Source organism: Lissotriton vulgaris, chromosome 10 (genome assembly GCF_964263255.1).
Source record: "Lissotriton vulgaris chromosome 10, aLisVul1.2, whole genome shotgun sequence".
In the NCBI taxonomy this organism is placed as follows: domain Eukaryota; kingdom Metazoa; phylum Chordata; class Amphibia; order Caudata; family Salamandridae; genus Lissotriton; species Lissotriton vulgaris.
Window position 1 is genome coordinate 677,707,641 of NC_141698.1, and position 27,390 is coordinate 677,735,030.

A 27,390-nucleotide genomic window follows, 5' to 3' on the forward strand; every position below is an offset into this window, starting at 1 on the left:
GCGATCCATGCCGTGGAATGCGGGGACTGGAAGGCGCTCCAGAGCCCTGCGTCCTTTCGCACCTCTGATGCCCAAGCCATCCTGAAGGCCCTGTACCAGATCCGAAATGAACTGTCAGTCTCCACGGAAGGATGTCTCCTGAGAGGCCCCCGCCTGGTACTACCCAGCAGCCTGACCCAACAAGCCGCCTTGCTGGCACACGGATCACACCAAGGGATCGTCAAATCCAAAAGCAGGCTCCGGAGCAAGGTGTGGTTCCCCGGGCTCGACAGAGCAGTTGAAGAAGTAGTCCATAGGTGTCCGGTGTGTCTTGCGACAAGCCTTCCTAACCCTCCGGCGCCCGTGGCAACCGAAGAAGGCCCCACGTCCCCGTGGGTGCGGGTGAGTGCAGACTTCGGCAGCCTCCCTGGGGGCAAGTACATGCTCGTTGTGGTGGACGATTTCTCCCGCTACCCGGAAGTAGAAATGGTATCGTCGACAGCAGCCTCAGAAGTGATACCAAAATTTGAAAAGATAATTGCCACCCATGGGCTCATGAAGGAAGTCCGTACCGACAATGGTCCGCCATTCAACAGCAACGAATTCACAGAATATCTCCAGAGCCAAAGCGTGAAACACAGACGAATCACGCCAAGGTGGCCTCAGGCCAATGGAGAGGTCGAGAGAGTAATGAGAACATTGAACAAAACAATACAAATTGCAATTGCTGATGGCCAGTGCCTGGAGCTAGCCATCTACCAATTCCTCCGAGAATACCGCCTGACCCCACATTGCACCACAGGAGTCTCCCCGAGCCGACTTTCATTCAATCGTGTCATGGCAGACACCATCCCGCATCACCCAGCATGGGAGCTCGCCCCAAACCTGAGAAACCGGTCCATGGAGCAACGCACCAGAACCAACCAAGAAGCATCCAGGCGGAGAAGAGCATCGGACAGCCCGATACAAGTCGGAGACAAGGTTCTAGTGAAAGACCGCCACCCCGGAGGAAAGTTCCGTCTGCCCTTCGAGTTAAACCCATGGACTGTGACAGAGATCAATGGAACCATGGTCACCGCTGTCAGGAACGGGAAGTCTGTTACAAGAAACATCTAGTTTTTCAAGCAAGTACCAGACCCTGACCCTGACCAGGACGAGTGGCAACCAACCCCCCAGATGCGACCATCAGGACCAGATGAAACAGACGCCGCAACGGATCGAGCCGAAGACACCACCCGAGTATCCAGACACGGGGAGAACAGAGGACGAGTCCAACGTCAATGACAACAGGAACACAGAAGAGCCACCCCCAGCTACAGGAGAAGGCCGAAGCCAAACAAGATACAGCCTGCGTCCGTGTCTAAAGCCTTCCCAGAGGTATCGTGACTTTGTGGCACAGTGCTGGCGTTGAGCTGATCAAGATGGCTGACCCCGCCGAGATTAAAGTAAGACTGTCCTGTTTTTGATTTTTGAAATGTTATATTTGCCACCTTTTGAGCAGAGACTGAGCCAGAGACATTTGGTGAACTTGTTTGCGTTCCGCAACCAACCCTCACAGCATGTTTGCTGACCTGATAGACTATTGAACTTTTGTGTGTTGTTTCCTGTTCCTTTTCTTTTATCCCTAGGTAAAGGAGGAATGTAGTGTTGCTGCCAGTGAGGTGTACCACTGCAGCACACGCCCCCTCCCACTGTCTCTGCATGCTTCGCCCCTCAGGCGTGAAGGGGCTTTGGTAGAGCCCATACGTGAGCGTGAACGTCCCCCTGTTAATAAAGAGCCCAGGGCCCTGGGCGTGGTCAGTTAGCTACTAGCCACAAACGTAGCACGTGTGTCCTGCAATACTAATTTCTAGGCCCTAGGCCAGCCTTAGCCCAGGACACCACAAGGGGCAATTTTGGAATGATTTTTTAAAGCATAAGAAAAACTATTCCAAGAAGACTGTCCCACATGCGTGCCCGTAGGTGGCCATAATGGAACGGTTTAGAAACCATTTTAGAATGGCCACCTGCCATTGTGGGTGTCACTCAGAGTGCAGGAGAGACTAGGGCAAAGCAGGCACTGTGGGGTGGGGGGAGGGTCTAGTTTTTTTTAACGAAGAGACGGAGGGTTATATAAAGGAGTTGCAGAACAGGAAATAATAAAGAGAGGAGAGAAAATAGTCCGTCATGCACTTTAATGTAATGCCTGTTGTCAGCGGTGGTAGATTGCAAGTAATCCATTCAAACGACTAAGAAAATGGACTATCAAATCAGGGGCAGGGAATTGAGACAGGAAAGACATCCATCAAATCATGAGCAAGGGTGGACACAAAGTTCACTCTCTGTCTATATTGGATAAAATAGGTGAGTAGGCGGGACCTAAATAAGAACTTCAGGAATTACAGCACAAGAAAACCCCACAAGTTCTAAAATAAATATAGTTCTGAATTCCCTTGAGCTCAATGGTCAGATTATTACAGATCTTAGGTGCCAAGTTCTTGAAAGGGGTGAACCCTAAGCCCGCTCTCTTATAATCTAGCAGACCTATTAATTTATTTATTTTTTATTTTAGCATTTCTAAAGCGCATGGTTACGCCATCTGGTGTGTCCCCGCGCTAGCAGACTCACACCTAGGACCTGCATTCAGCACTTCAGCAGCAATATGCCAACTAATGCAATCTTATAATTCTCCTCTGCTTTAGTATGCGGAGGAAAAAAGCCAGGTTTTAAGCTTCTTCCTAAATTGGCCTTCGCATGGTTCCATTCTTATAGTTTCTGGAAGTCCATTCCAGTATTTTGCTGCAAGACAGCTGAAGGACCGGGCCCCCATTCTCACGCTCCGGATTCTCAGAACTTTCACTAGTGACGTACCTTCTGATCGTAGATTGCGCCTTGGAACATATTGAGAAATTAGGGGTTGCAGGTATCGTGGACCTTTTTTTGCAAGTATTTTGTGGCAGTAGCAAATGGACTTAATAAGGACCCTTTCTTCCACTGGCAGCCAGTGCAGTTCTTTCAGAGCTTTTCTTGCGGATGCTCTTCTAGGGAGATTCAGTATAAGCCGTGCAGCCGCATTCTGCACCACCTGTAATTTGGCTAACCCCCATTTTTGGGAGCTCCCAAGTACAGTACATTACCATAGTCCAATTGGGATGTTACCAACGCCTGCACTATGGTTTTCCTTGCATTTGGTGGAAGGAGAGCTGGGGATAGAACACTGGGTGCAGGGTGTGACCTGTAGTATAATGCTGATGAGGCTAGGAAGTTCAGACTTCTCCTCTCTATAAAAGATTTGATGTGTCATAAAGAGGCATTTAAATATGTATTTCAAGTAGATTCTTTACGTTATGACAATCCAATACAATTCCCAGCATGCAGCTGGCAAGTGATCAAATATTTGCAAAGTTTCGAACACACAAGCATTTGAGCTGGCACCGGGAATGGCTGTTTCAGTAATCAAGCCTGGAGTGTACGCAAGAGGTGACAATGGGGGTAAGGTGGATTTTTGGCAGGAAAGGTAACATTTACATAATAAAAGATGTATGAAACTGAGTAGACTTTATTTTATCAACAAGACTGCAGTGTCAAAGTTGCTGCCTTTTTTTTCTTTGCCAGTGCTGGTGCACTTTAAACTTATTTTCAAAAGACAACGGTCCTTAGAAAAGGAAGGGAATTAAGACAATAAATATAGACTTAATAGAACTATATTGTTAGGAATGCCCAGCCGGACACTTTAATTTCTTGATGAAAGTAATATAAAATAAGGGAATGAAGCACAAAGTGCGATGGAAGTGGGACACCAGCCGATGTCGAACCAACACACTTGGGGAACAAACAGAAGGGAGGGAATATTCAGGCAACAATAGGTTATCAAACAATTAAAATTGCAAAATGATAATCCACATTATACACATATGCATGTTGAAATAATATGTTAACTCTGCATTTAGTGTACTTATTGTCGACGACGTTTCGAACCACACATATTATTGGTTCATCCTCAGGACAAAAAATAATTGCCTAAAGAATTAATAATTATGCTTGAACCCCTATACATACATAAGTTTGTTGTACATTAAAACAAAGAACAAACATAATACAAAATAGGGTGAGGAAAAGAGGAGACAAAAAAGGGTTTGAACATGTCAATTAGTTGCTCGCTTGTCTCAATTGCATAAATAGTACCACACTCGTCATATACCAAGGTGTTCAAGGTGGAGCGGTACGGTACATGCCATTGACACACAGTGAATTTTCTTATAATTGGGATGACAGAGTAGCATTTATTGTGACTAACGGCAGTAACCATGTTGACTGTGATAAGAAAAGGAACCGGTACCACGCAAAAAGTGCCCGCAAAAATGTGACTTGCGTCAATTGAAGGTGTGCCCGTCGCATAAGTGAGATCATGATTGTGGACAAAGCATGCAAACTTGTGAGGGAAGTGGGGCAGCTATAGGTAAACAGCTTACCATTCCGGATAAGCTAAGGGTCGCTTTGGAGAGAGTATAGATCCTGGCAGCTTTCTAGGGGCAAAGGAGGAGGGTATAGTTTGCTCAAGTTCATAGAGGGGCGCGACCTTACTGATGCCCCTGGAGTAGTGAACTTACCTAGGTATATAGTCTGCCAAGTTACTAGGGAGTCTGTGGAATATGAAACAGAAATTTACTAAATTGTGACTGGGGACAAAAAGATTAATAAAATGTGGTCAATAAAAGCGTCGCTTACCGGGGGGAAAAAGATGCCCTGGTCCAAGAGTCTGCAAGGGGAAAGACAAATTAGGACCATTCAGTTAGCTGGTCAAGGGTGCCGACCGGGTAATATGCCCAGAAAGAGCCTGACGGAAAAAACACTCAATTGTAGGGCCGAGTGTTGCTAGCCTGCCACCAAAGTACTGGTAACGAGGAGCGCCATAATTGCAGAGCGCTTACCTGGAAACCGGAGATTGCAGGTCCACAATGGGGGTCCTTGCACAGCGTGAGGATACCTTCACAGGGGGAAAGGCGTCCCAAGTGCCGGTATTGTTGTGCTCGAGTGCGGTCACGTGAGGTGATTGGCCAATCAGAGCGCGACTCGGCGGAGCGGCCATTTTGGGTAGGGCATCGAGTCAGGGGAATAAAGGTAAAGGAAGGACTTATTACCGGTCCTTCAGTAGCATGAATTACAGAGCTCCACGTTAGGAAGCTGAAAAGTGAAAAGGGACATGTTATAAAAACGGCGACCCTTTTGGAAGTCTTGCTACAAGAAGGGGGTTCGAGGGGGCAGTGAGGGAGCCTACGAAATTAGTGAAAATACTCGGAAAGTGAAAAAAACGTGAAAATAGATATTTGACACAATTACATGTATAGAACTTATTGGATACAATGAATTTAGCCGTGTAACCATCACAATTACAACATGCAGCACTGCATCTTAGACCACAGATCTAATGACAGATTCCCATCAGGGTCATAATCCTAATTTAGAAAGGTCAGATATTATATCCAAGAAACAGCATACATTGAATGACATAGGACATAACTGATTAGCTGTACACTAGGTTAAGGAAGTCCAGTCTTCCGTGCGGTTCAACCCAGTGTGTAGGCTTCGGGTCTTCAAAATCCAGCGCAGTTCTTGTTTGTTCAGTAGCTGCTGTAAGTTGCCTCCACCGTTAGGGAGTTTAATCACATCAATGACAGTCCATTTAAAGTCCATTTCAGACAGTTCTGTGAAATGATCCACCAGGGGTGCGTTCAACGTTCTGCAACGTATTCTGCTCCTGTGTTGGCACAGTCTTGTGCGCACTTTCTGCGTAGTTTGCCCTATGTAAATCATAGAACATGGGCACACAATAGCATAAATGACATTTGTGCTGTTACAATTCGAGAAATCCCTACGGGTGTACTTAATGTCATTATGCGTAAACTCTTTGCCCTCCATGGTACTACCACACATGGAACAGTTTCCACATATAACATGCCCTGTCAGCCGTGGAAGGCCCCAAAGATTGTCAATGGTTGTTGCTTGGGGTGGGGAGGGTAATGCTGCACGCACCAAATGGTCTTTTAAATGTTTTGATTTTTTAAAAGCAAACATTGGTTTGTCCAATTTAAGTAGACCTGCATTAACCACTGGCCAGTGTTTTTTAATGCTCTTAGTGAGTGCATTGGTTGCTGGAGAGAAAGTTGTTACACAGACCAGCCGGTCCTGTGTTTTTTTAACTTTAGGCTCTAACAATACTTCTCTGGGGCAGAACCAGGCTCTTTTTAGTGAGGACCTTATGAGTCTGCGTGGATAGCCCCTGGCACTCAATTTGGTGCCAAGTACAGTAGCCTCTTTGAAGTAATCCTCTTTTAGGAAACAATTTCTCCTTAGCCTCAAAAATTGTGAGTAGGGAAGGGAGTCACGGAGAGCTCTAGGATGGTTGCTCGTGTAACTCAACAAAGTATTGTGCTCAGTTGGCTTCCTATATAGGCTAGTGATCAGAAGTCCTTCTCTGTCCTGTATCGTGAGGTCTAAGAAGGGAATGCTGCTGTGGCTGGTGGTCAAGGTGTAAGTGAGCCCACTGCAATTACAGTTTAACCAGTGTAAAAATTGGGGTAACAATTCTTCAGAGTCACTCCAGATCATGAAGATATCGTCAATATATAACGCTTCCATAGGGCTATGCCACTATGGAAGGGATTTGACGTGGTCAGAATGCGTCCAGACTCAAGGCTATCCATGTATAATACCGCTAGGTTGGGGGCAAAAACAGCCCCCATAGAGGTACCTTTGATCTGGCCGTAGTATTGGCCATCGAACAGAAAATAATTCTTGGATAGACAAATCTCGAGGAGTTGTAAAATGAATGTCGTGGGTATACGGTGCGGTCTGGGGCGTGTATTCAAGATGTCTTGAATGACCAACATAGAATCGTTCTGTGGTATGTTGGTATACAGTGACTCGACGTCCAGAGTGCAAAGCACACTGGACGTGGAATCAAAGGGACATTCCTCTATCAAATTAATCATATGCATACTATTCCGTATATAGCATTGGGTAGTAGGCACAAATTCCCTGATGAAATAGTCTACAAACAAACCAAGTGGCTCGAGAACTGAACCACATCCCGACACAATTGGTCGGCCCGGGGGATGTTCCATATTCTTGTGCACCTTAGGGAGCGTGTATATCACCGGGGTGCGCGGTGATTGTGCGTTTAGAAAAAGATATTCTTTCTTGCTGACGAAGCCAGAGTCAAGTCCCTCTTTTGTGACCAATTGTATCAAGTTTTTTATCTCTGTGATAGGGTTTCTGGGAAGTTTCACATAGTGAGCGGGGTTATTTAGTTGACGGAGGATTTCTGTTTTGTATGTATCAAGATTTTGTAAGACAATACCTCCGCCTTTGTCAGCGGCCTTAATGACAAGTGCAGAATTGGATTTAAGGTTTGTTATTGCTCTTTTTTCATCTAATGAGATGTTGTAGGGGATAAACGAGTGGCGCTTCTCAATGGCTGAGAGATCATTCAAAACCAGTTTTTCAAAAGTAGAAATTTCTGGCGGTACCATGCTGCTGGTAGGTGAAAAAATGGAGGATGGTCTGAAGGGGGTGTTAGATATTGGTGTAGGTTTAGGATGGAGTAGGAAAAAGGCATGTAGTCTCAGTTTTCCTAAAAAACCGCAATAATTCTGTTTGGGTATCCAAATAATTAGGACGTACAGTTGGCACAAAATGCCATGCACCAATGCACACCCTCATACCATAGTGTAATGGATCATGTGTTCTTTCGGGCATAAGGTTAGTGCTGGAAGGGAACCGTTTCAATACAAAAGCCATGCTTTAATATTTTTCCCAATTTTGTATGTGTGTTGTACAGCATAGCGGTAATGCACAATAGGGCAAATGCAGAGATTTTCTGAACTTGCTCCACCATTACCTCTGCTTTGAGATGGTGTAGTTTTTTGGGCACACATCGCTGTCTAAAAACGATAGCAAGTAGGGGTTTACTTCAAAACTCATGAGTAGTTGTCTGGGAACACCTAGGTACCACCCATGGAATGCCCCCTTGAAGAAAAGTAGAGCAAAGAAGTGCATAACACAAAGTAGTGCATAGCACTACTTTGTGTTACTTTAAGCAGCGCCACATAATGATTTGCACTGGCAAGTATATCCAAAAACAGCACTTTGTGCAGTATGACTCCCTTCTGGGACACAGGCCAGAAGCAAAGTGTTAGTAAATTTCCCTCCTGGTGTTTAAGAAGTAGATGACAAGAGTATCATTGGCATCTTCAATGTGCAGCCAACAATAATTATCTTCGGGTGACGTAAGATAATTTGTGCTATGGTGTCGACAAGTTTGTCGTAGGAAGCTTTGACAGTCCAGCAAAGGTGATAAACCACTACAGCTGTTCCAGTTACATCTGGGGCCGGTTGACACAGACAGACTCCTGTGTCAGTACAGTTATCATGGCAGGCAATTAGCCTGAAACAAATGCGACCACCCAGACCTCTTTGCCCCTACCTGCTACCTATAAGTACTATGTAGATGGGTGGTAAAATGATGGCAATATCAAGGCTAGGGGTTGAGTGGAGTGGATGGTGGCACCTCATGGAAAAATGTGTTCTAGGAAAGCGACGGAGTCAAAAAGAGTGCAACAAATTATCAGAAATGTTCAGGAGGAGAAGAAATAAGCAAAGGAGTAGCAATATATGTGTGTCATAGATTTCCTTTAAGTCGTGTTAGAAATGGGGTCTCTTGTTTTGCAGAGGTATTCACCCTGTCCAAGTAGGGACCCACACTCTGGTCATGGTAAGTGTAGAACACACTAAAGTTTACCTATGCTCACCCTCTGGTAGCTTGGCACAAAGCAGCCAGGGTAAACAAAATTATCCCACATGTTTATACTAATTATGGCAATTAGCCTGGCCTGGGTAGAGGTGGACCACAAGAGATACACAACATAGACAACATGGCAACCAGTTTGTCAGTGTAACTCTGGAACAAGCAACGCACACAGTAGAGCTTTCATTGTGCAAAACTTTTGCATTGGCACCATATTATTAACATTATTATAATTATTTTGCTTTTGACAGAGGCAGGCTTAGTTTGATAGCAGAATAACGTTTTCACAAGCATTGTGCTGCCAACTACACTACTTTAAACAGGCAAGACACAGGAATACAAAGCCTACTCAAAGGAAATGCTGTTGTGATGCTTGCGTATAGACAACACCCAGAGAAAAAACACAAGGCATAAAGTAGAGCAAAATTCTGGATCTGTCTTACAATGCACTCTTGAGAAACTAATCATAGGCATGTTTACTTTGAGGGGGGCATAAATATGGCTTTGATTAGACATAAATTAGATGCAGACCTGACAACTCACACATTGCCACAGTGTGTCACACGATATTGGCTCCCTCCACAATGTTACCCAGCGAGGAACTGAAATCTAATGGTGGCAGAGAAAATTAGGGGAAACCACTAAACAAAGTGGCTTTCAAGCTTTTCCTTAGAAGCGTTGAGCGGCTGACGTCCATTAAGTGGTTACTAAAAATATAGCTTTTTAAGGCACGTAGGGAAAGTTTTACTAACAATGTGTACCTGGCAAGTACAGTAAAGCAAATCAATGCATACTGTTTAATTGGCTGGTTATAACTTAAAGACATGTTTTTATTTTTCCAGACTTTTCCAACTTTTCTTGTGTACTGCACTGCACATTTGCACAGTGGGAGAAGTGTTAAACTATGGCTAAGCATAGTATTGTGTACCAGAGGAATATTCTTCCAGTACAAAACCTATGCGTGACAGCTCACAGACACCCCTGCTTAAAGTGTGCCAGCCGAGGGAGAGAAGGAAACAGCACCAATTCTTATTGGATGTGGCAATGTTCTGCTCTCTCTTTTTCACGCAACACAGTGCCTGCTTCACTGTGTGAAAAGTTAGTAAATATTCCCATAAACGTCTGCACATATTGTGAAAGCCTTATAATGTGTAATATAATTAAAAAATAATAACTTGCATATTCGCAGGGCTGTCAGTCACAGGCTGGGACCTCAAAACAGTGATGGGGTAGAGATTTGGAAACTCTTTCAGCCAATGGCTGTTGTGTGCCTGACATTTTCACCATGCTTCACTGTCACACATGTCCACACTATGGAATACACATTAGCTGCACTCTTATACATATAGGTATAAACATAAAGCGCTGCACACAGCACTGACACATACAGCTGCACACAGATAGTCACGAACACAGGCAAATCTAAACCCAGATAGACACAAACGAATTCACACACAAACACACACATATACATGAATTACACACTCAAGCAGATAGCGAGAATATATACAGATTCAAATCGTGATCTACCTGTATTCGTATACTTAGATGCACATGCGTACACACATATATGAAGTTTCTCAAACACACATACAGGTATTCATAAATGCACACAAAATACACCTACCAAGATGGATACAAGAATACACACAGAGAGCACCCATTGCTGTACACAGATGTATACACAATTATCACAAATATACATACACGTAAACAAGGATTTGTGCATATGTTTTTGTACACTTACAAAGATGGACACACAGTTACAAACGCACATCAATATACACAGTTACATGCAGACATTTTATAAAGCAAATGCACTGAAAAGCACACCGATAAACTGATGTACTACCAAGTGGAAAAGGACCCAGCTGCATACCAGAATAAACAGAGCCTTCCTTAAAGGACACATTCTTCCAGCAGAACACACACTGACCAATCACCAATGTCTGCTGCTTCTAGTACGCAGACAAACTAACCCAAACCTCCCATATGTAGCCAACCAGGCAAATTCTTTGTGATATGGATATGGTCCTTGACTTCCAAGCCTGGCTTTGGCTGTTGCCCAAAAAACTTGTGATTCTGATGATCTCATGACACAATGTAAATGTTTCAATGTGTTAATTTGTGCAATTATGTGGAGTGCCAATTATATCAGACTATTGCCCCTGCAAAGCCTTTTCTATGAAAATATCAACCATGCACCACATAATTCACCATTGTAACAATTTGCATAATATGCCAAGATCAAACGCTACAAAAAGTGGTGGAGCACCACATTTAATGCTTTGCAAAAGGTATCCGATCATGTATCAGCTATTGCTTTTGGTTCATTTTTACTCTCTTACTTTTGTCTCTATCTTAGGCCCACTCACCTATTGTTTATTTTTTGTAATGGCCTGGCAGCTGCAATTTTCTGCTGAGTCACTACTTTACAAAAAGACATATGTGTGCACAATCAAATTATATCTTTTTTTATTTACACTCCAAAATACGCATCTGCTATCTTGTAACTGTGAAAAATAGAATAATGGTGGCTATTTAATGACGCATGCACACGTCATTATACTTTTTTTTCTTGGTTATACAGGCTAGCATCAGCAATAACCATGGTTTTCTTGTTTGCTGATGCTGATCAGCAAAATGCATTGGCCAAGCCAGAGGGGTTGGTTATTGGTTTTCAAAGGTGAGATCTATTGGCTTTACCAGTGCATTTTATCCATTAGTTGCATGGGCTTTTTTTAACTTCTTATATTTTCCTTCACTTGAAGCATGGCCTCATTACTTGTGTCCTTCCACTGCTTACTTTTCTGTAACTACTTTTTGTATTTGTTTAAGCACTCCATGAGAGTGTATATGTTTTCCAGCTGTCTCGCTTAAGCACTTCTCTTCTCCCTGCCACACTCAATGTTGTTCAGTTTCACCTGTGTGCTTCTCCCCCACTCCCCTCAGTGCTTCCCCATGTTGCTTTCTCACCTGTGTGCTTCTCCTCCAAGCTCCACTAACTTCTTTCTCATCCATGTGCTCGCTTCCCCTACCATGCTCGACGTTCCTCTCACTCACCTTTGCCATGTATATTCTTGCTGCCACCCAAGTTGCTTACAGCCTGCCTACCATTTGTGTTGCTTCTTCCAAACACACAATGTGTGTTGCTTCTTACCCTTTCATGTTACGTCTCCTACATGGACCCTCGTTGTTGCTTCACCCCATCCACACCTCTATGTTGGTTCCTCCCACCTACACCCTTTGTGCTGTTTCCCAGTTGCAGCTCAGTAAATAAAAAGAAAAAAATGCTGCGTTATTTTATATATGAGTTCATACTTGATGTGCGTACCTACAACAGGATGTCACAGGCATTTTTTAAAATCCTACTTAGCCGTACTGCCCAACACTCGAGGATGCTATTCAGTATTGCTAAAAACCATTGGTATAACCGATGGATCCTAAAAGGCACTACCTATAGGTTTTGCCAATGTTTGTTATTCCATTTGTAGCGGCCGGAAGTAATTTATTTATTGCATTTACATTCTCAGTTACAGCGATCAGACTTTTGTTTGCTCGTACAGCAACGTTTTGCTATTTTCAAGAAAACTTGTTGCCTGAAGAGTTGCTGATATGCCTGTTGAAAAGTAGTTACAAAACTTCCAGTTCAGCTTTCAAGGGATACTTACAGACCATTTAGAAAAGAAATAGCAAAAAAGGTATGAATAACCGATGCTATTATCTTGTGTGTAGTCTCTTCATGGCAAATAGACCCAATAACAGTCTCACAATTAACTCTTGTTTACATGGTGCTGTTTTTCCCCTGCGCCTCACCCAATTTTTAATTAATGTATAGTTTTAACTCTCTCCCTCTGTTTGGAGGTATATCCCCATGTTCACAAAATTTTCTGCAAGAGAATAGTTCTTTCTTACATTAAACCTTAGCATAACAAAGTGTAATGTTTTTAGTCTCCTTATTATTTATAAATATTTTAAATACGCCCTTATTTCCTCCTGTCTAAAATGCACTTTTAAATTCAATGACCCTCCCCTCACAGGACTTATATAGTTTACCCAGTCACCATTTTGGTAGCCTTGAACTGCCTCCTGACGCGTGTTATCCTTCCGGAGAGAAGGCCACCAAAACTTGACAATTTACTCCAAATTAAACTTGCCTGTTGTGTGCATTAATATCACAATGTCTCTTTTCTCTCTGATTACCTTTCCATCTACTCATCACAAAATTCTGCTTGCTTCCACCTAGGTCATGACAACTGACATCATGCCATGTGATTATCTCTAGAGCCCTCTCCTGCTCCTTTACCTTTAGAGTTTTACCTCCCATCATGAACTGCTCCTCAGAATGTAGGTACCCTTGCTGCACTAGGCGACACTGGACCTACATTTCGATGTAAGAATTTATTTTGGAAGGTTTTGGGTAGCTTTTAACACTGTATTTTTCATCATAACTACCAAATGGTAGTATTCATAATGACAGATACACGGAAATCATATAATTACCAAGTATCTACAATTCAATCTTTCTAAGAGTAGAGTTTAGACACTATTTTATTAGGCAAGGTCAGATTAATAGGTAACTAGCATGTATTTAGTGTTTTAAACATCTCTCATACAATGACGGTATCTACTATCTCTCAGAATACTGATCCATTACCACGAAACTTGTTATAACGACTAGCATTAGGGAAAGTGTTGTTTGATTTTGAATCCATCACACTCCTTACTATTGCACAGACTGGAGTTGGAATAGAAATTTATACTATTCCAAAGTCAAGCGCTTCCATAAGGCAAGTCATTGTAAAGACAAGCGTGGGAATGGAACGCGTGGTAATAATGTGTTCGTTGTATTACCCTTGTTGTGATGGCATGCGTTGTAAAAGCATGCGTGATTGTGTCATACATCCAAAGGCAGAGGTGACTACTCAGAACACCACCTGCCAAATTGCTCCTACAAGCAGCAAAGGATCCAAGAGGATGCTTTCTCAATTGTATGCTTGTTGAAATGGCAGAAATTAAAGTAAGGCTTAACGCACCTTGTCATATAGCTTCGCCCAGCGAGTGTAGAGTAGGTGTTTGCAAAGCCTTGAGGAACTCCCACAATTCTTCTTCCCAGTAGTGGCATTGATCACCTCGAGATCGGTGTTACCCACAATCCAGTTCACACTGAAATTTGGAGACTTTCCTGGTTCCCGGACCTCGGCGTTACTCACTCCTGCCAGAAGAAAAGATCATAGTATTAGGCTCAGTGCAGCATAGTGTAACTCCATTGTGAGTTTAGCATAGTGTGTCTTCCTTTTGGCCGATAGTGTGAGTGTAGCACAATGTGGCTCTCTAGTTGGTTGAGAGTGTGAGTGTAGCAGAATGTGGCTCCCGCGTTGGCCGATAGTGTGTGTGTAGCAGAATGTGGCTCCCTTGTTGGTCAAGAGTGTGAATGTAGCAGAGTGCAGCGTCCTTGTTAGTTCATAGTGTGAGTGTAGCATAGAATGGCTCTCTTGTTAGCAGCTCATAATGTGAGTGTAGCAAAGCGTGGCTCCATTGTTAGCTAATAGTGTGAGTGTAGCATATTGTGTCTCCCTTGGCAGCTCATAGTGTGAGTGTGGCGTAGCTTAGTTCCCTTGTAGGACGATAGTGTGAGTGTAGCATCGTGCGGCTCCCTTGATGGCTGATAGTGTGAGTGTAGCATAGTGTGGCACCCTTGTTGGCTGCTAGTGTGAGTGTAGCATAGTGCGGCACCCTTGTTGGCTGCTAGTGTGAGTGTAGCATAGTGTGGCACCCTTGTTGGCTGCTAGTGTGAGTGTAGCATAGTGTGGCACCCTTGATGGCTGATAGTGTGAGTGTAGCATAGTGTGGCACCCTTGTTGGCTGCTAGTGTAAGTTTACCATAGTGTGGCACCCTTGTTGGCTGCTAGTGTAAGTGTAGCATAGTGTGGCACCCTTGTTGGCTACTAGTGTAAGTGTAGCAAAGTGTGGCACCCTTGTTGGCCGATAGTGTGAGTGTAGCATAGTGTGGCACCCTTGTTGGCTGCTAGTGTAAGTGTAGCATAGTGTGGCACCCTTGTTGGCTACTAGTGTAAGTGTAGCATAGTGTGGCACCCTTGTTGGCCGATAGTGTGAGTGTAGCAGAATGTGGCATCCTTATTTGGCGATAGTGTGCTCTGTAGAGAAAGCTTTTGTCCACAATACTTCGTAATATTAGCATTGCTACTCTTAATAGCTGAACTATATTGACGTACAAAATATCACATGGCTTTTTGATAACAGCAGAATTAGAAAAGAATATGTTACAGCTGCCCTAGTTACTCGATACAATTGTTACTACAAAAAAAATGAAAAATGCGACATTGGAGGTCAAACTTTGAATTGGCATGTGTAAACATTAAAATAAACACCCAAGGTAATTAAAGTAGCGGCATAAACTGTAACATTGTACCAATAATACTGAATGTAAATGTCTCAACAGTGACACTAAAAATAATATAAACATAAATAAAGTTACTTGCAATCATGGATGACTTGGAAAAATGTTTACCCATCTTTCAGAAATTGTAATTCACAAAAGTAACTATTGGGAAGTGGATGCTGACAGAGAAAATGAATATTGTAAACCTTTATTACCTTTTAACCGCTGAATTTTTCACTAACATACTTGGTGGTAGCCTAAGAGCCTCAGTGTATTCAGTGTACTGGACAGAGAGACATGTTAGCGAAACATTACATAGAAATGTTCCTGTTGCAGAAAAAGTGGATATAATGGAATCTACATTGAACGTTTTGAATTCATTTCCAGAAAATCCTTTGACTGCACATAAAAGCAACAAGACTCTGGCAAAGTGAGCTTGCAGAGTACATGGGAACACTTTTTCCTCTACAACCCTGGGTATAAAAGTCCAGAGGAGGGCTTAGCTTTAGGAAGCATTTAGGAAGGGGCTGAGTCAGGACACTGCTCATGACCATACACCAGTGGACCGGAGCTGAAGGACCTAGTATATCTAATAAGTGTGCCTCCTTCCTTGGTAAAACAAATACACAGAAGACTAAGGATTGTGCTCCTGTGGGGGTACCTGGGTCACACAGGGGGTGAACTCAACCTATTGCCCTCTTCCTATCCTGTAATTTGCCTGCCTGAGGAAACACCAAAGGAAACAAAAAAGGTGTCTCTACTTTATGCCCTCATGGGTATAGTTAACGTAAAAAAAGATTAAGATATGCATTATAAGCGGCCTGCCTGGACCTTCCCCATTTAGTCCAAACCCAACCTCAACCCATACCCCCTGGGTTAACAATACACGCAATAATGGTAACTCCAGGGATTACAGGTGTAACCCTGAAGTTGTCCCAAGAAATGAGACAATACCAGAAGCAACACAAAAGCGCAATGTTCTCCCAAATATCATAATTACAGAATTTAGAGACCATTCACAATGAAACCCCAACAGGCAATATTCCCCATCCCCACATTTAAAGCTAATGTTGTAAATGCTGGTGTTTTAATTCATGAATCCCAGAATAGAAAAAACACAGCTTTGTACATGAGAAGAAACAAGTGAGTGTTAAACACAGAATTTTGCATTTGCAACATCATTGACACTAGTAAGTTTCTACTTTCTCTAAGAGAGTGCACATCAGGTGACAGTAGTGAATTGGCAGGGCACAGAAAGAAAGCCGTTACCAAGAAGATCAATTATTTCAAAACTGACGTACAATATACAATTTAAGAATTATGATGAAAGGAGCATGAACCTGGGTCAGCAGGTAGCCCAACAGCACCTGAAAAGTGTGAATTTTGATTTGGTGAACACAGGATTATCCCTTTAGCGCTACCTCTGCATTCTAATTTTTCAATACAGTATACTACATCGATATAAAATATAAGAGGCAGGTCATTGATTTTACATGCCATTCACTACTAGAGGTTATCAGTACAGGAATGTACATGCTGGCCCAGATTTACTAAGGAGTTGCGCTATCCTTGCGTTGTGATTTTTACTAATCCACGAAAGGGATGATTTGCTCTGCATGGGATGACTTTGTAAACAAAACAAAATCAAAATAGGGCTTGAACTGCATTGCATTACATTTCGTAGTGGTAGGCGTTCCATGGGTGGAGAATGGGTGTTCCTGTACAACCATCCTTTCGATATGAAGCGATCTCAGATTTACTAAAATCAGTAAACCTGGGGTAGACCCACACTGATGTGCCTCCTGAGAATAGCACATCAAGGAGAAATAATTTTTATATTTCCATGTTACCTCTTCTTTCTATGTGTGATACATTCAGACTCACACATAAAATGAGGAAATTGCCTCTCAGGATTGTTTTTGTACAGGATAATATCCCTTCTTGTACAATACAAACCTGATTGTAATGTGTCACCCTTGCACCATGGCCCAAGGGAGCCTGTGTTGACACAACAAGGGAGTCAAAGTGTGCAGTATTAACCCCTTGCATGCTGCCGCGATTCTGCGCCTGTGCGGCACATTCCCATCGCGGATGCGGTCATGACGGCCGGGAGCCGTCATCAGCACACGAGCACTGTGTGCCATGACAGCTCCCGGCCGTCATCAGCATGCAAGGGGTTAAAGTAGATGTGGCACATTTCTGCTCTCCCTATCTCATGCAGTTGAGTGCAGCAAGTTCCTTTGCTATATTGTGTTGCGTGAAATGTTAGTAAATCAGGTCCCTAATCTCATCTGAGAGTATTGCAGGTACCCATCAGAATGAAACAGAGTGCTTTTGCAATTAGAAGATATAGTCAATTTGATAATAGTGTACACATGGCATCTTCATGTACTTACTTACGCTCTATTTCCAGTACCTGGAGTTCACTGTGACAGTTATCCACCTAAAATTAGGACTATTGATTACAAGATTCACAAAGGGAACACTGCTCCTAAAAGAGTAACTTTAAAGGAAAACCGTATGAACTCTAGGAGTCTATTTTTATGTGTTTAATTAAAATCTAAACTGACTTTTAAATGCTACTCAAGCACCATTAAAACAATTTTAAACTCACAGGGACATATGATATAATAGGCCTGACAATGGTTACAAAGAAGCGTGCCATGTTAAGGGGTGGTGAAGGGAGGAATTCAATGACGGTATGTTATGTGATGCTATGGCTACAGCCAACAGTTGTCCTCCCCCTAGAATTATTTAGCATTGGGAAAGCATCCTTGATCTTGGAAAAATCCTGCAATTGGCAGGGTGTTTTCACCATGCAACATCAATGATTTTGAGTAGCCATCTAGTTTTGCTGTTGTGTTCATGGGGTCTTGGACAGCTGATAAAATCTTGCTATAAGGGAATTATAATGTTGTACGCCCTGCAATTCGGCTCGCTATTAATTGTCTTCTAATTACCTTTTATTAAGGCTGCCAACTAGTTTGAGGGACCGCACATTTACATGCTATCTGCTTCATATGTCAATTAAAATAATTTAGCTGAGGAGCCAAGTTTTATACACTGATACCCTTCACCTGGGAGCAATCTCGATTAAGTGAATATTGTGTCACACAACACTACAAAATAACTAATTGCAATTTTTGTTATGTTCATATTTCGCACTATGTGAATTTGCAAAACTCGGTGAGATTTAAAAGGTGCAACATTTGGTGTCATTTTCTCCAGCACGTCACTTGCCAAGCAGAAAACATCTATCGGGAACAGAGTAATCACAGCCGCAAGACTACTTGCCATTGAACCAGTCTCCTACCTGTATCTCTCATGGCTTGAACATGAGCGATACCCTTTATTTCAATATTCATGCAAGATACAGCAAAGGGCATGCATTTAAAAAAGAAAATGAAACGTTTTCGTTTAATTTTTTTAAGGGCAGGTAGTGTTTCCTAGGACCACTGCCTGCCCCTAAAAAATGTTTTCCCCTGGGGATCCCTTCCCATTTGCGCGTGCATTACCACCCTCTTGAAGAGGGCGGTAAATTGCGAGTGTTTTGTGACTGCAATTGCGGTCACAAAACATTCATACATGGGGTAGAGAGTCGCTATTAGGAAGAGACGACCTTGAAATGTCCATTCCTAACAGCAAGTCGCAATTCCAATTTAGCGAGTCGCAAATTAATTGTACATGGCCCTATTCTTTTTTGCATGAGCATACGGGTCGCTAACCCGTACTAATTTAGGGTCGTACACCTACCCCCGGGCCAGATTGGGTTACAACTGTGTCCAAAAATAATATAGCTGGCACAACTCTAAAAAAAACTAATAGCTATTCTCATACTGTCTTGGATGGTGGAAACCATGAGAATGTGAGCATGTGCCTATGCATTAGGGTCGTGAAGCCAGGGCATGATATGGTTGAAAAGAAAAACCAATGCTCCCATCAGATAATAATACTTTACTACTAAATGGACGTGAAAGCATTTGCTGTTTCATATGAGGCTACTGTAGCAGAAATATAACATTCTTAATTGAGGTAAAAATGGATGGATGTAAAAGAGACAGGGCATGACTCAAACGAGCAATCGGGTCCAACAACGCTCCATTAATTTTCGAAGTTAAATAAGCCAGGGTTTGCGATTTTGATGTGTTTATGTTAGGAAACCTGTATGTGATTCATCACATTAGTTACCTGAATCAATAACATTAAACATTTACCTGAAGTTTCAGTTCGGAAGGAAAGATTAAACGATGAGATAGTTCCCATGGATAGTGTAAAAAAATACGAAGCTTATTTTAGTGCTCTGACAAGGAAGTGGGACTTCTGGGGTTAGAGGACTGTAGTATAAATCTAAAAGCAGAACTTCGTTGGTGGGCCTCCCTTCTAAAAGTAGTGTTTAAGGCTATTGGAAAGAATTGTCAGTCATTCTACTATTGGCTGGGGCCATATTTGTTAGTAATCTTTAAGAAAGTTAACATTGAAGATCCTAAGAACCACCAACAGCTATATATAAGTTGTGCCTGTCCTCAAATCTCTGCATCAGATAATTGACTGAGGAACTATTGCACTGGGCTGAGATGCAGTGACAATTCTTATTTGTAGACTGGCTTCAGAAAAGAAATACTTTTACCACAATGTGGTCACTCTTATGTTTACGGCTAAACAAACCCTAAGTTAGGCTACTGTGTCACCTCATTGTGAATGTTAGCCAATCCCTGACACTATAGGCCAAACAAGCCCATGGCTGAAGTTCCTGAATTTGGGATGGATAACCAAAAGAAGTGATCATTCACATCAATGAATGACACCCTGCCCACCGCTAACAGCTTGCCAGTGGGCATGGTTTGGTAAGTGAGAGGAGAATAACTGGGAAGCATAGTTTCTCCACTTCTTTTCTTTTAATATATGTGTAATCTAGATTGTGAACTCAGCAAGGCTGGCCTGCTTTCTCTTAAAATTCGTGATAAGATTGTTTCAGCCATTCATTGTTGCCAAACTCTTGTGCACATGAACATGCATTAAATGTACAATGGTCAATGTATTGATTACGCCTGGACATGAAATTCCTCTCCTCTCACGGAGTTTGAAGAGTTTTTCCCACTCTGAGCTCTGTGTAGCATGCTGAGTTCCAAAAAATGGAAGTTTGGCGAGTGCAAGAGAGGAAAATCTTACACCAGGCCACCTCCCGGGGAAATTTCTCAACGCGGGCGGTCATGGATGGTCGCGACCGCTTGTGTTGAGAAACTTTTTGTTTACGTTGTGGAACTGCTGCACAAGTAGAACATCTACTCGAGCAGCAGAGAGAAGTTGCACCCTCTTGCACTGCTCATGGTGCCTTTTGCACTGATTTTACAGTGGGGGACAAACACCCAGTGCTAAAAATCAGTGCCAACAGCAGGGCATAATGAACTCTGCTGCTTGCGGAACTCCGCAAAGTGTGGCAGAGTTTTTGGGTCACTTTGCCGAACTCCGTGAACTCCGCCCAGGCCTAGTAGTGATGATTAATCTGACAGATTACTTCCCCAAATATAAGGGCTCTTGATTTTTGGAGTATGATGCCTCTTGCACATAAAATGTACAAATACTATGGGGTTATCTTTGATAATATTTGAAGGATAAATAGTGAAATCTGTGAAAGTTGTGGAAAGCATCTTGTAGAGATTGTACAACTCATATTTTGCAGGCTGTATTAATAATGATAAAAGTTGTTAACAGCAAACTTGAAGCAATAATTATGTATGGTATTCTCTTATAATTCACTTTTATGGTTGAGCAATAGGAATATTGAGAGGAAGGAAATGGGAGCCTATTGATCATTCCCACAAATTCAGTGGAGCTGTGCCTCAACCATTTGAAGGTTGTTGGTCTAAACATATTATGCAACAAGCAGCTGTCTGTGAGTTTAACAATTGCACATTTTGGACAACTTAGCTCTAAACCTTGGGACTGAATGACTTTTGCTTTGATGAAGAAACTTATGCCTTTAGAAGGGACAGATCACCTAATGTGAGCACAAGAAGTGCAAGTGCTAATTTATGGCATGGTCTCTGGAAAAACTTTGGAGGGATTGGTGTCTTATATAGTTGAGAAGTATAGGGAAATACCTAATTTTGGCGAATCACTTCCATTGTTTTTAGACTGTTACTGCTGGCTTTTTGACTTTGTGAACTGGAACTCTGCTAACCAGGCCCAGTACATGCGCGTGTTCTGACCTCTAAAACATGTTGAATTTTGCTATACTCCTAGTTGGCATATTTAACTTACCTATAAATCCCTAGTTTATGGTACCAAGTGTACACAGGGCCTGTAAGTTCAATGTCACTATAGGGCTACAGCACGTATTGTGCCAACATTAAAGTGACAATGCAAAACCTGGGACAGGCCTGCTGCCAGTAATTTGGCTGTGCAGGTCTAAACTGAAATAAAATAAAAAAATAACCCCTTTTGACAGACATAAACCCTCCTATTAAATATGAATTAGTAACCCCTAAGTTAGCCTTTAGTGCCCATTAGGCAGGGTGCTTGATATGTAAGCATAAGGCATGTAAACATTTAACGTTAAACATGCCCTTACAGTGAAAAAGTCTAAAAACCTATTTTCACTGTAGCAGGGTTAGCTGGTTAATAGGAAGGTATTGGGAGTTAACATTAAAAGTAAATAATGCTATCCCCACCTAGGAATCAGATAAAAAGTTACTTCTTGTACTTAATATTATTACAAATCCAGTTAATTGGTGAAGCCAGTTTTGTAACAGATATTTTCCTAAGTCTTCTTTAGCCTCACGAAAGCCTCTAGAAGCCCATTTGCCTGAGCTTCCATCTGTCATCCAGGAGCTAAATAGCTCCTTTATTAAGTGTGAGGTGGTTCCCAGAGCTGAGTAGTGGGAATGCAACCTACTTGCCAGCTGATCCAACAAGTGTGCATCGCAAGTGGGCCTGACTTCAACACAGCCCCTGCTACATTTTTCTCCACAGAATCAAATCTGACCCAGCGGGCCTGACACTGAGCCGCATCCAACGACATCAAGCCCTCTCAGGCTGCAGCCTGCAATTCTGGCCCTGTGAGGAAATCAAAATTCTAAGAGTTCAAGTCCGAAGGTAGAAATCTTCATTGCACACGTCATCATGCAGCATTTGATCGATGTTGACAGCTTCCTCGGCGTGAACGGTACTCTTTACCTGCTCTGAGCTTTTCCCGCAAATGATCCCATCTTCGGATTTAGCCTGCAACCTTGCCTCACTGAGGACTCAACCTTCTCAAAAATCTTCTAAGTTAGAAGGTAACTCTTTGACTGGGACCAAGTTGGTCCTTGCATTTTGGTCTTCCATCGCAGTCAACCTTAAAACTTACCTTTGCCTTAGCATGACCAGTTGTTCCCGGTTGGGGCTTTGCACTTTTGGGTGCTATTTTTATTTAAAGCTTAAAAAATCAATATTGCCTGTTCCCTTATAGGATTTTGTCATTTTGGTGTAATTTTGTTCATTAAATATTCTCTATTTATATCAATTGGATTGGGATTTGTACAGTGCTGTGTTTTCAATTTATTTTACTATTTTGCTACTTTAAATGCTTTACATATTTTCCTAAGTTAAGCCTGTGTATGCTTTGCCATACTACCAGGGGTTGAGCTCAGTCTTAATTTACTGAAGCCCAATCCTCCAAGGGTGCCTAGCCTTTCTCTAAACTCCTATGCTGTAGGTCGCGACACGGGTCGACCTAGCCCCACTACCACGCTACCAGTGCATACTAATAACTGTGTGCCTATACCACCGATCTCAGGCCTGCTAGCTCCCACCTCTCCTTTGGCTTCTATAGCGCCCCCTGCTGCTTATGCCTCTAACAGTCCTAGCCCCACTACCATGCTCCCATTACTTGCCAACAGAAACACTCGCAAACACATAACCGCCTGCCCGCAAACTCTTTCCCCCCATCTGATTATTGAAACTCCTGCTAGGGCTCACAACACTGGTCGTCTTAGTCACACCACTAGGCTACCAGCTCACCCCGCCAGAATCACTCCCATCCCATCAGCTCCCTGCCCACAAGTGTTTCCTTCTTTTAGGGATGTTGATACCCTCCAGCGCAGAGCCACCAAACTAACCCTGAGCATCCACAACGCCATCCTGGATCTAAAGAAACTCCTGCACCTCACCAAACTCTCATGCTCTAATCTCAAGCTCTCGCAGAGTTCTATACTCCCCCCTTACACTGAGCCCCTCCTTCACCCTTTACCGTTATCCCTGAGACACCTGCGCCCTCGCAAGCAGCCCTGCCACCTATCGGAGGACGAAGTTCTGGCCCTCCTCCTTTCCTAGAATCCTACCTCTATCACGACTAGCCCTCTAGACCTCACAGAGGATGAAGTTGCAGCCCTCCTCTCTAGCTACGAATCTGACCCGACAACCTCTTGCCCCCCAGTACCGAATGACGAACACCCTATCCGCACCATTGCAGCCAACCCCAACAGACCCTCTACCATCCGTATCAGAGGAGTGGTCAATAGCAACCTAGCGATAGTACACATCTCTGCCCCTACTCACGACACACACTCTGACCCCCATCTATCCAGGCTCCTAATTAACTGCTGTTCTGCAGTAGAGCACACCTCAGATGTCGCTGATCTCATCCTGAGCCATAAATCGGACTTAGCGATCTTGACGGAATCTTGTCTCACTGAATCCTCTTTGCCCTGCCTAGACCTCCTAGTCCCACCCAATTACAACATTGTAAGACTAGACAGGCAATCAAAAAAAAGGAGGTGGCATTGCCTGCATCTATCATTCTTCCCTCCTTGTTACAGAAATTCTGGGTGATCCTACAGACTCCTTTGAATACCTTGCACTCTCTATTTGCAACAACAACACTCAACTGTGCCGACTACATATGTTTTACCACCCCCCAGGCAAAAATGACACATTCACTGACCAACTTATGGAAATCATCACAACCAAGGCTTCCCTTAACTCTAATGACAATTTCCTTGGTGATTTCAACTTGCACTGGAACGACTCCAAGCCTGCACACTCCCTACTCACACGAAAGGCGCCACTCTAGACTGGATCATCGCCAAGGAATCAGAAGTCAAACTTATCTCTATAGACCCATGTGTCTGGTCCGACCACCAGGCTATTTCCTTCCTTCTGCCCGGTACCCACAAGACATGGACACCACAACCCGTAATCCCCAAACAATGGGTTAGAGACACCAAGAACCTAGATCACGGACAATTGGCTGCGCGCTGTGAGACTGACCTCCCACCCTCCCCTCATCTCACCTCGGTCCACAGCCTCACTGAACATTACTCCTCTACCATAGCCAACATTCTTGATGACCTTGCTCCACTCAAACTCAAAAGAACCCAGATTAAAGACCGGAATCCCTGGTTCAACGAATCCCTCAATAAGGAGAGGAGATCCCTTCGGCAGGCAGAACGTAACTGGAAACAGCACCCGTCAGCAGTCCACCTAAAACTTCTCTGACAGGCCAGAAATGCCTACAATAGGAAAATCCTCAACTCTAAAAAAGAGTTCTTCAGAACAGAACTAGATAACGCCAAAAATAGACCTCGCAAATTATTCGACTTGGTCAAACACCAATCCAACAAACTAGCAAAAACCTCTAAAGAAACCCCTAAATCGCTAATTTCTTGCACAGATGTCTCCTCCTACTTCTGCAACAAAATCTCTGCCTTAGGAAACGAACTTGAATCCGCAACTCTCTCCCTAACTCCGTTGGCTCCTTTTGCGCTGCCCTCCAAGACATCACCCAAAAATCATGCCCATTGGTCCAGCTTCAAAGTCTATGACGACCACTCCATCTCAAAACTTCTTTCCTCCCTAAACCCGAACAATCACTTCAAAGATCCTCTCCCCTCTACCTGCCTAGCCGCCGCCTCTCAGGCTATCCTCCCTTCCTGGACTGCAATAATCAACGCCTCCCTCCTACAGGGATCGATATCTGACTCTCTCAAAGCTGGCCAAGTCGCCCCATTTTAAAAAAACCCATGCTGGACCCTTCCTCCCTTGACAACTATAGACCTATATCCAACATCCCACTCCTAGCCAAAGTTCTGGAAAAATGTGTGCAACAGCAGCTGAGCTTACACATCTCTAACTTCCACTTACTTGACGACTTCCAATCTGGGTTCAGACCTGGACACAGCACCGAAACCACCCTCCTCCACATTGTGGATGATGCTCTTCTAGCTCTGGACCAAGGAAATACCTGTCTCCTGATCCTCCTAGATCTATCATTGGCCTTCGATAGGGTCAACCACGAAACACTCCTTGAACGCCTCAAACTCAGGATGGGTTTGGATGGGACCGTTCTTGAATGGTTCAGGTCCTTCCTCCAGATTTGCTCACAGAGAATCCTAATTAACGGCAAAGTATCTGCTCCCTCCCCGATCACGGTGGGAGTTCCTCAAGGCTCAACCCTGTCCCCCACCCTCTTCAATATTTACCTGGAACCACTCGCAGGGGTGCTACGCACCGCCAATACTGCCTACCACATGTATGCTGACGACACACAGATCTACATAAAAATCTCGTCTCCTAAGGACATTCTCTCTCTGAATGAGGCCTTGAAGCTGACTGTCCACTGGCTCACCTTTAACCAGCTCAAACTTAACGCAAAAAAATTGGTTTCTTCTTATCTCCCCACCCAAAACTAATCCAGACATCCAAGAATGGATCAAGGCCATCACAGCACTAAACTGCTCTCCTACCATTGTGGACTCTGCTAAATCCCTGGGAATAACTCTAGACGGTAGCTTGAACATGTCTGGCCATATCAATTCAATGGTCAAAGCTGCCAGATTTCACCTGAGTTACCTAAGAAACTTGAAACCCTTTCTCGACCCCACCTACCTAAAAATGGCAACCCAGACACTAATCATCTCTAGACTAGAATACGGTTGCTCTACTCTTGCAGGTCTTCCTAAGAACTCTCTGGCCCCACTGAAAGCCTGCCTCAACGCCGCCGCCAGACTCCTAACTGGTTCTAGGAAATTCAACCACATCTCCCCCACCTGAAAGCCCTGAATTGGCTTCCCCTCACGGCCAGAATCCAACTTAATTCGGCCTGCATTATTCACAAGGCTTTATACTCTAATTCCCCTGCTTTCCTTGCCCAGAAACTCGTAATATCTGGAGGGACCAGAAACTCATGGTCTGCCAGAGACCTTCTCCTCCAACCAGCTCGTTTCCGGAAAAAGAAAACTTACAACCGAGCCTTCTCTGGGGCCGCTCCCAGAATATGGAACTCTCCCCTGCCCACCATCAGAAGACTGTCATCTTTTGCACGCTTCAAAAAGGAGACCAAAATTTTCCTTATGGGCAAATTCCTTGCCTAACGACCGCATTTCAATCTACTCGACGACCTTGCACCACGCGCCATGATGGCTTTATCCTTGACTTTCCCGGATGATACCTCCCGGCCCTCTGGGGTTCCCATCTGGGAGCTGAAACTACCTACTCTCTTTTTTAATAACTCTACCTGTATAATAACTCTGCCTGTTTTTATCCCTAAATGTACCTCGAAGTTGAGACTGCTTGGTTTGATTTTTTTTCCTACATAATGTACATGACCCTTGTATCCCTTTGATATCCTCCCCTCCTATGCCTCTTGTATACCTGTAAAGCGCTCTGATACCCTCAAGGGTCTGGTTCGTGCTCTATAAAACCTTAAATAAATGAATAAATAAAATTAATTTACTGAAGCCTTTAGTGGACTTATGAAGAATAGTGACATTATTAGTTGTGGTGAACAACCATCTTCCACAACTAAAATGTTACTTTCTCACAACAAGCTGAACCAGTGGTGTGTTACTACCTTTACTAGTGATGTAAGAAATCGGTTTACTGGTTAAGGGGGGTGAAACCCTTCCCAAGCACCAACCACAATTCTTCTCTGGGTGAACTCACAAGCAATCCCTAAATGAACCTACGCTTAAGCTTAGGGCGTTGCCTGCCAAAGAGTAGTAAAGCTTCACTCAGAGTCAATGTGTAAAGTATTTTTTGCAACATTTCAAACCGTAACACAATGACAACACACCACAAAAGGGGTCCACAACAGGTTTAGAACAATAGAGAATCTTTAAATAAATAAAACAATACCAAAACGAAAAGCAGTACATTAGTAGAATCGGAGATATTCCGTTTGAAAGATTTTAGGAAAAATGGCACCAAAAGGCATAAAGTGCCAACTATGGATATCTGATTGTGC

The 27,390-nt window shown here is 43.3% G+C and overlaps 1 protein-coding gene across 1 annotated transcript in view; it reads right to left on the reverse strand.

The window, feature by feature from the left end:
- Window positions 1–27,390, reverse strand: part of ADARB2 (adenosine deaminase RNA specific B2 (inactive)) — a 529,461-nt gene that overhangs the window by 11,966 nt on the left and 490,105 nt on the right. The window contains exon 9 of the mRNA XM_086939814.1: window positions 13,801–13,979. Within this exon, the coding sequence (XP_086795940.1) occupies window positions 13,801–13,979 (179 nt within the window). The remainder of the gene's footprint in view (window positions 1–13,800; window positions 13,980–27,390) is intronic.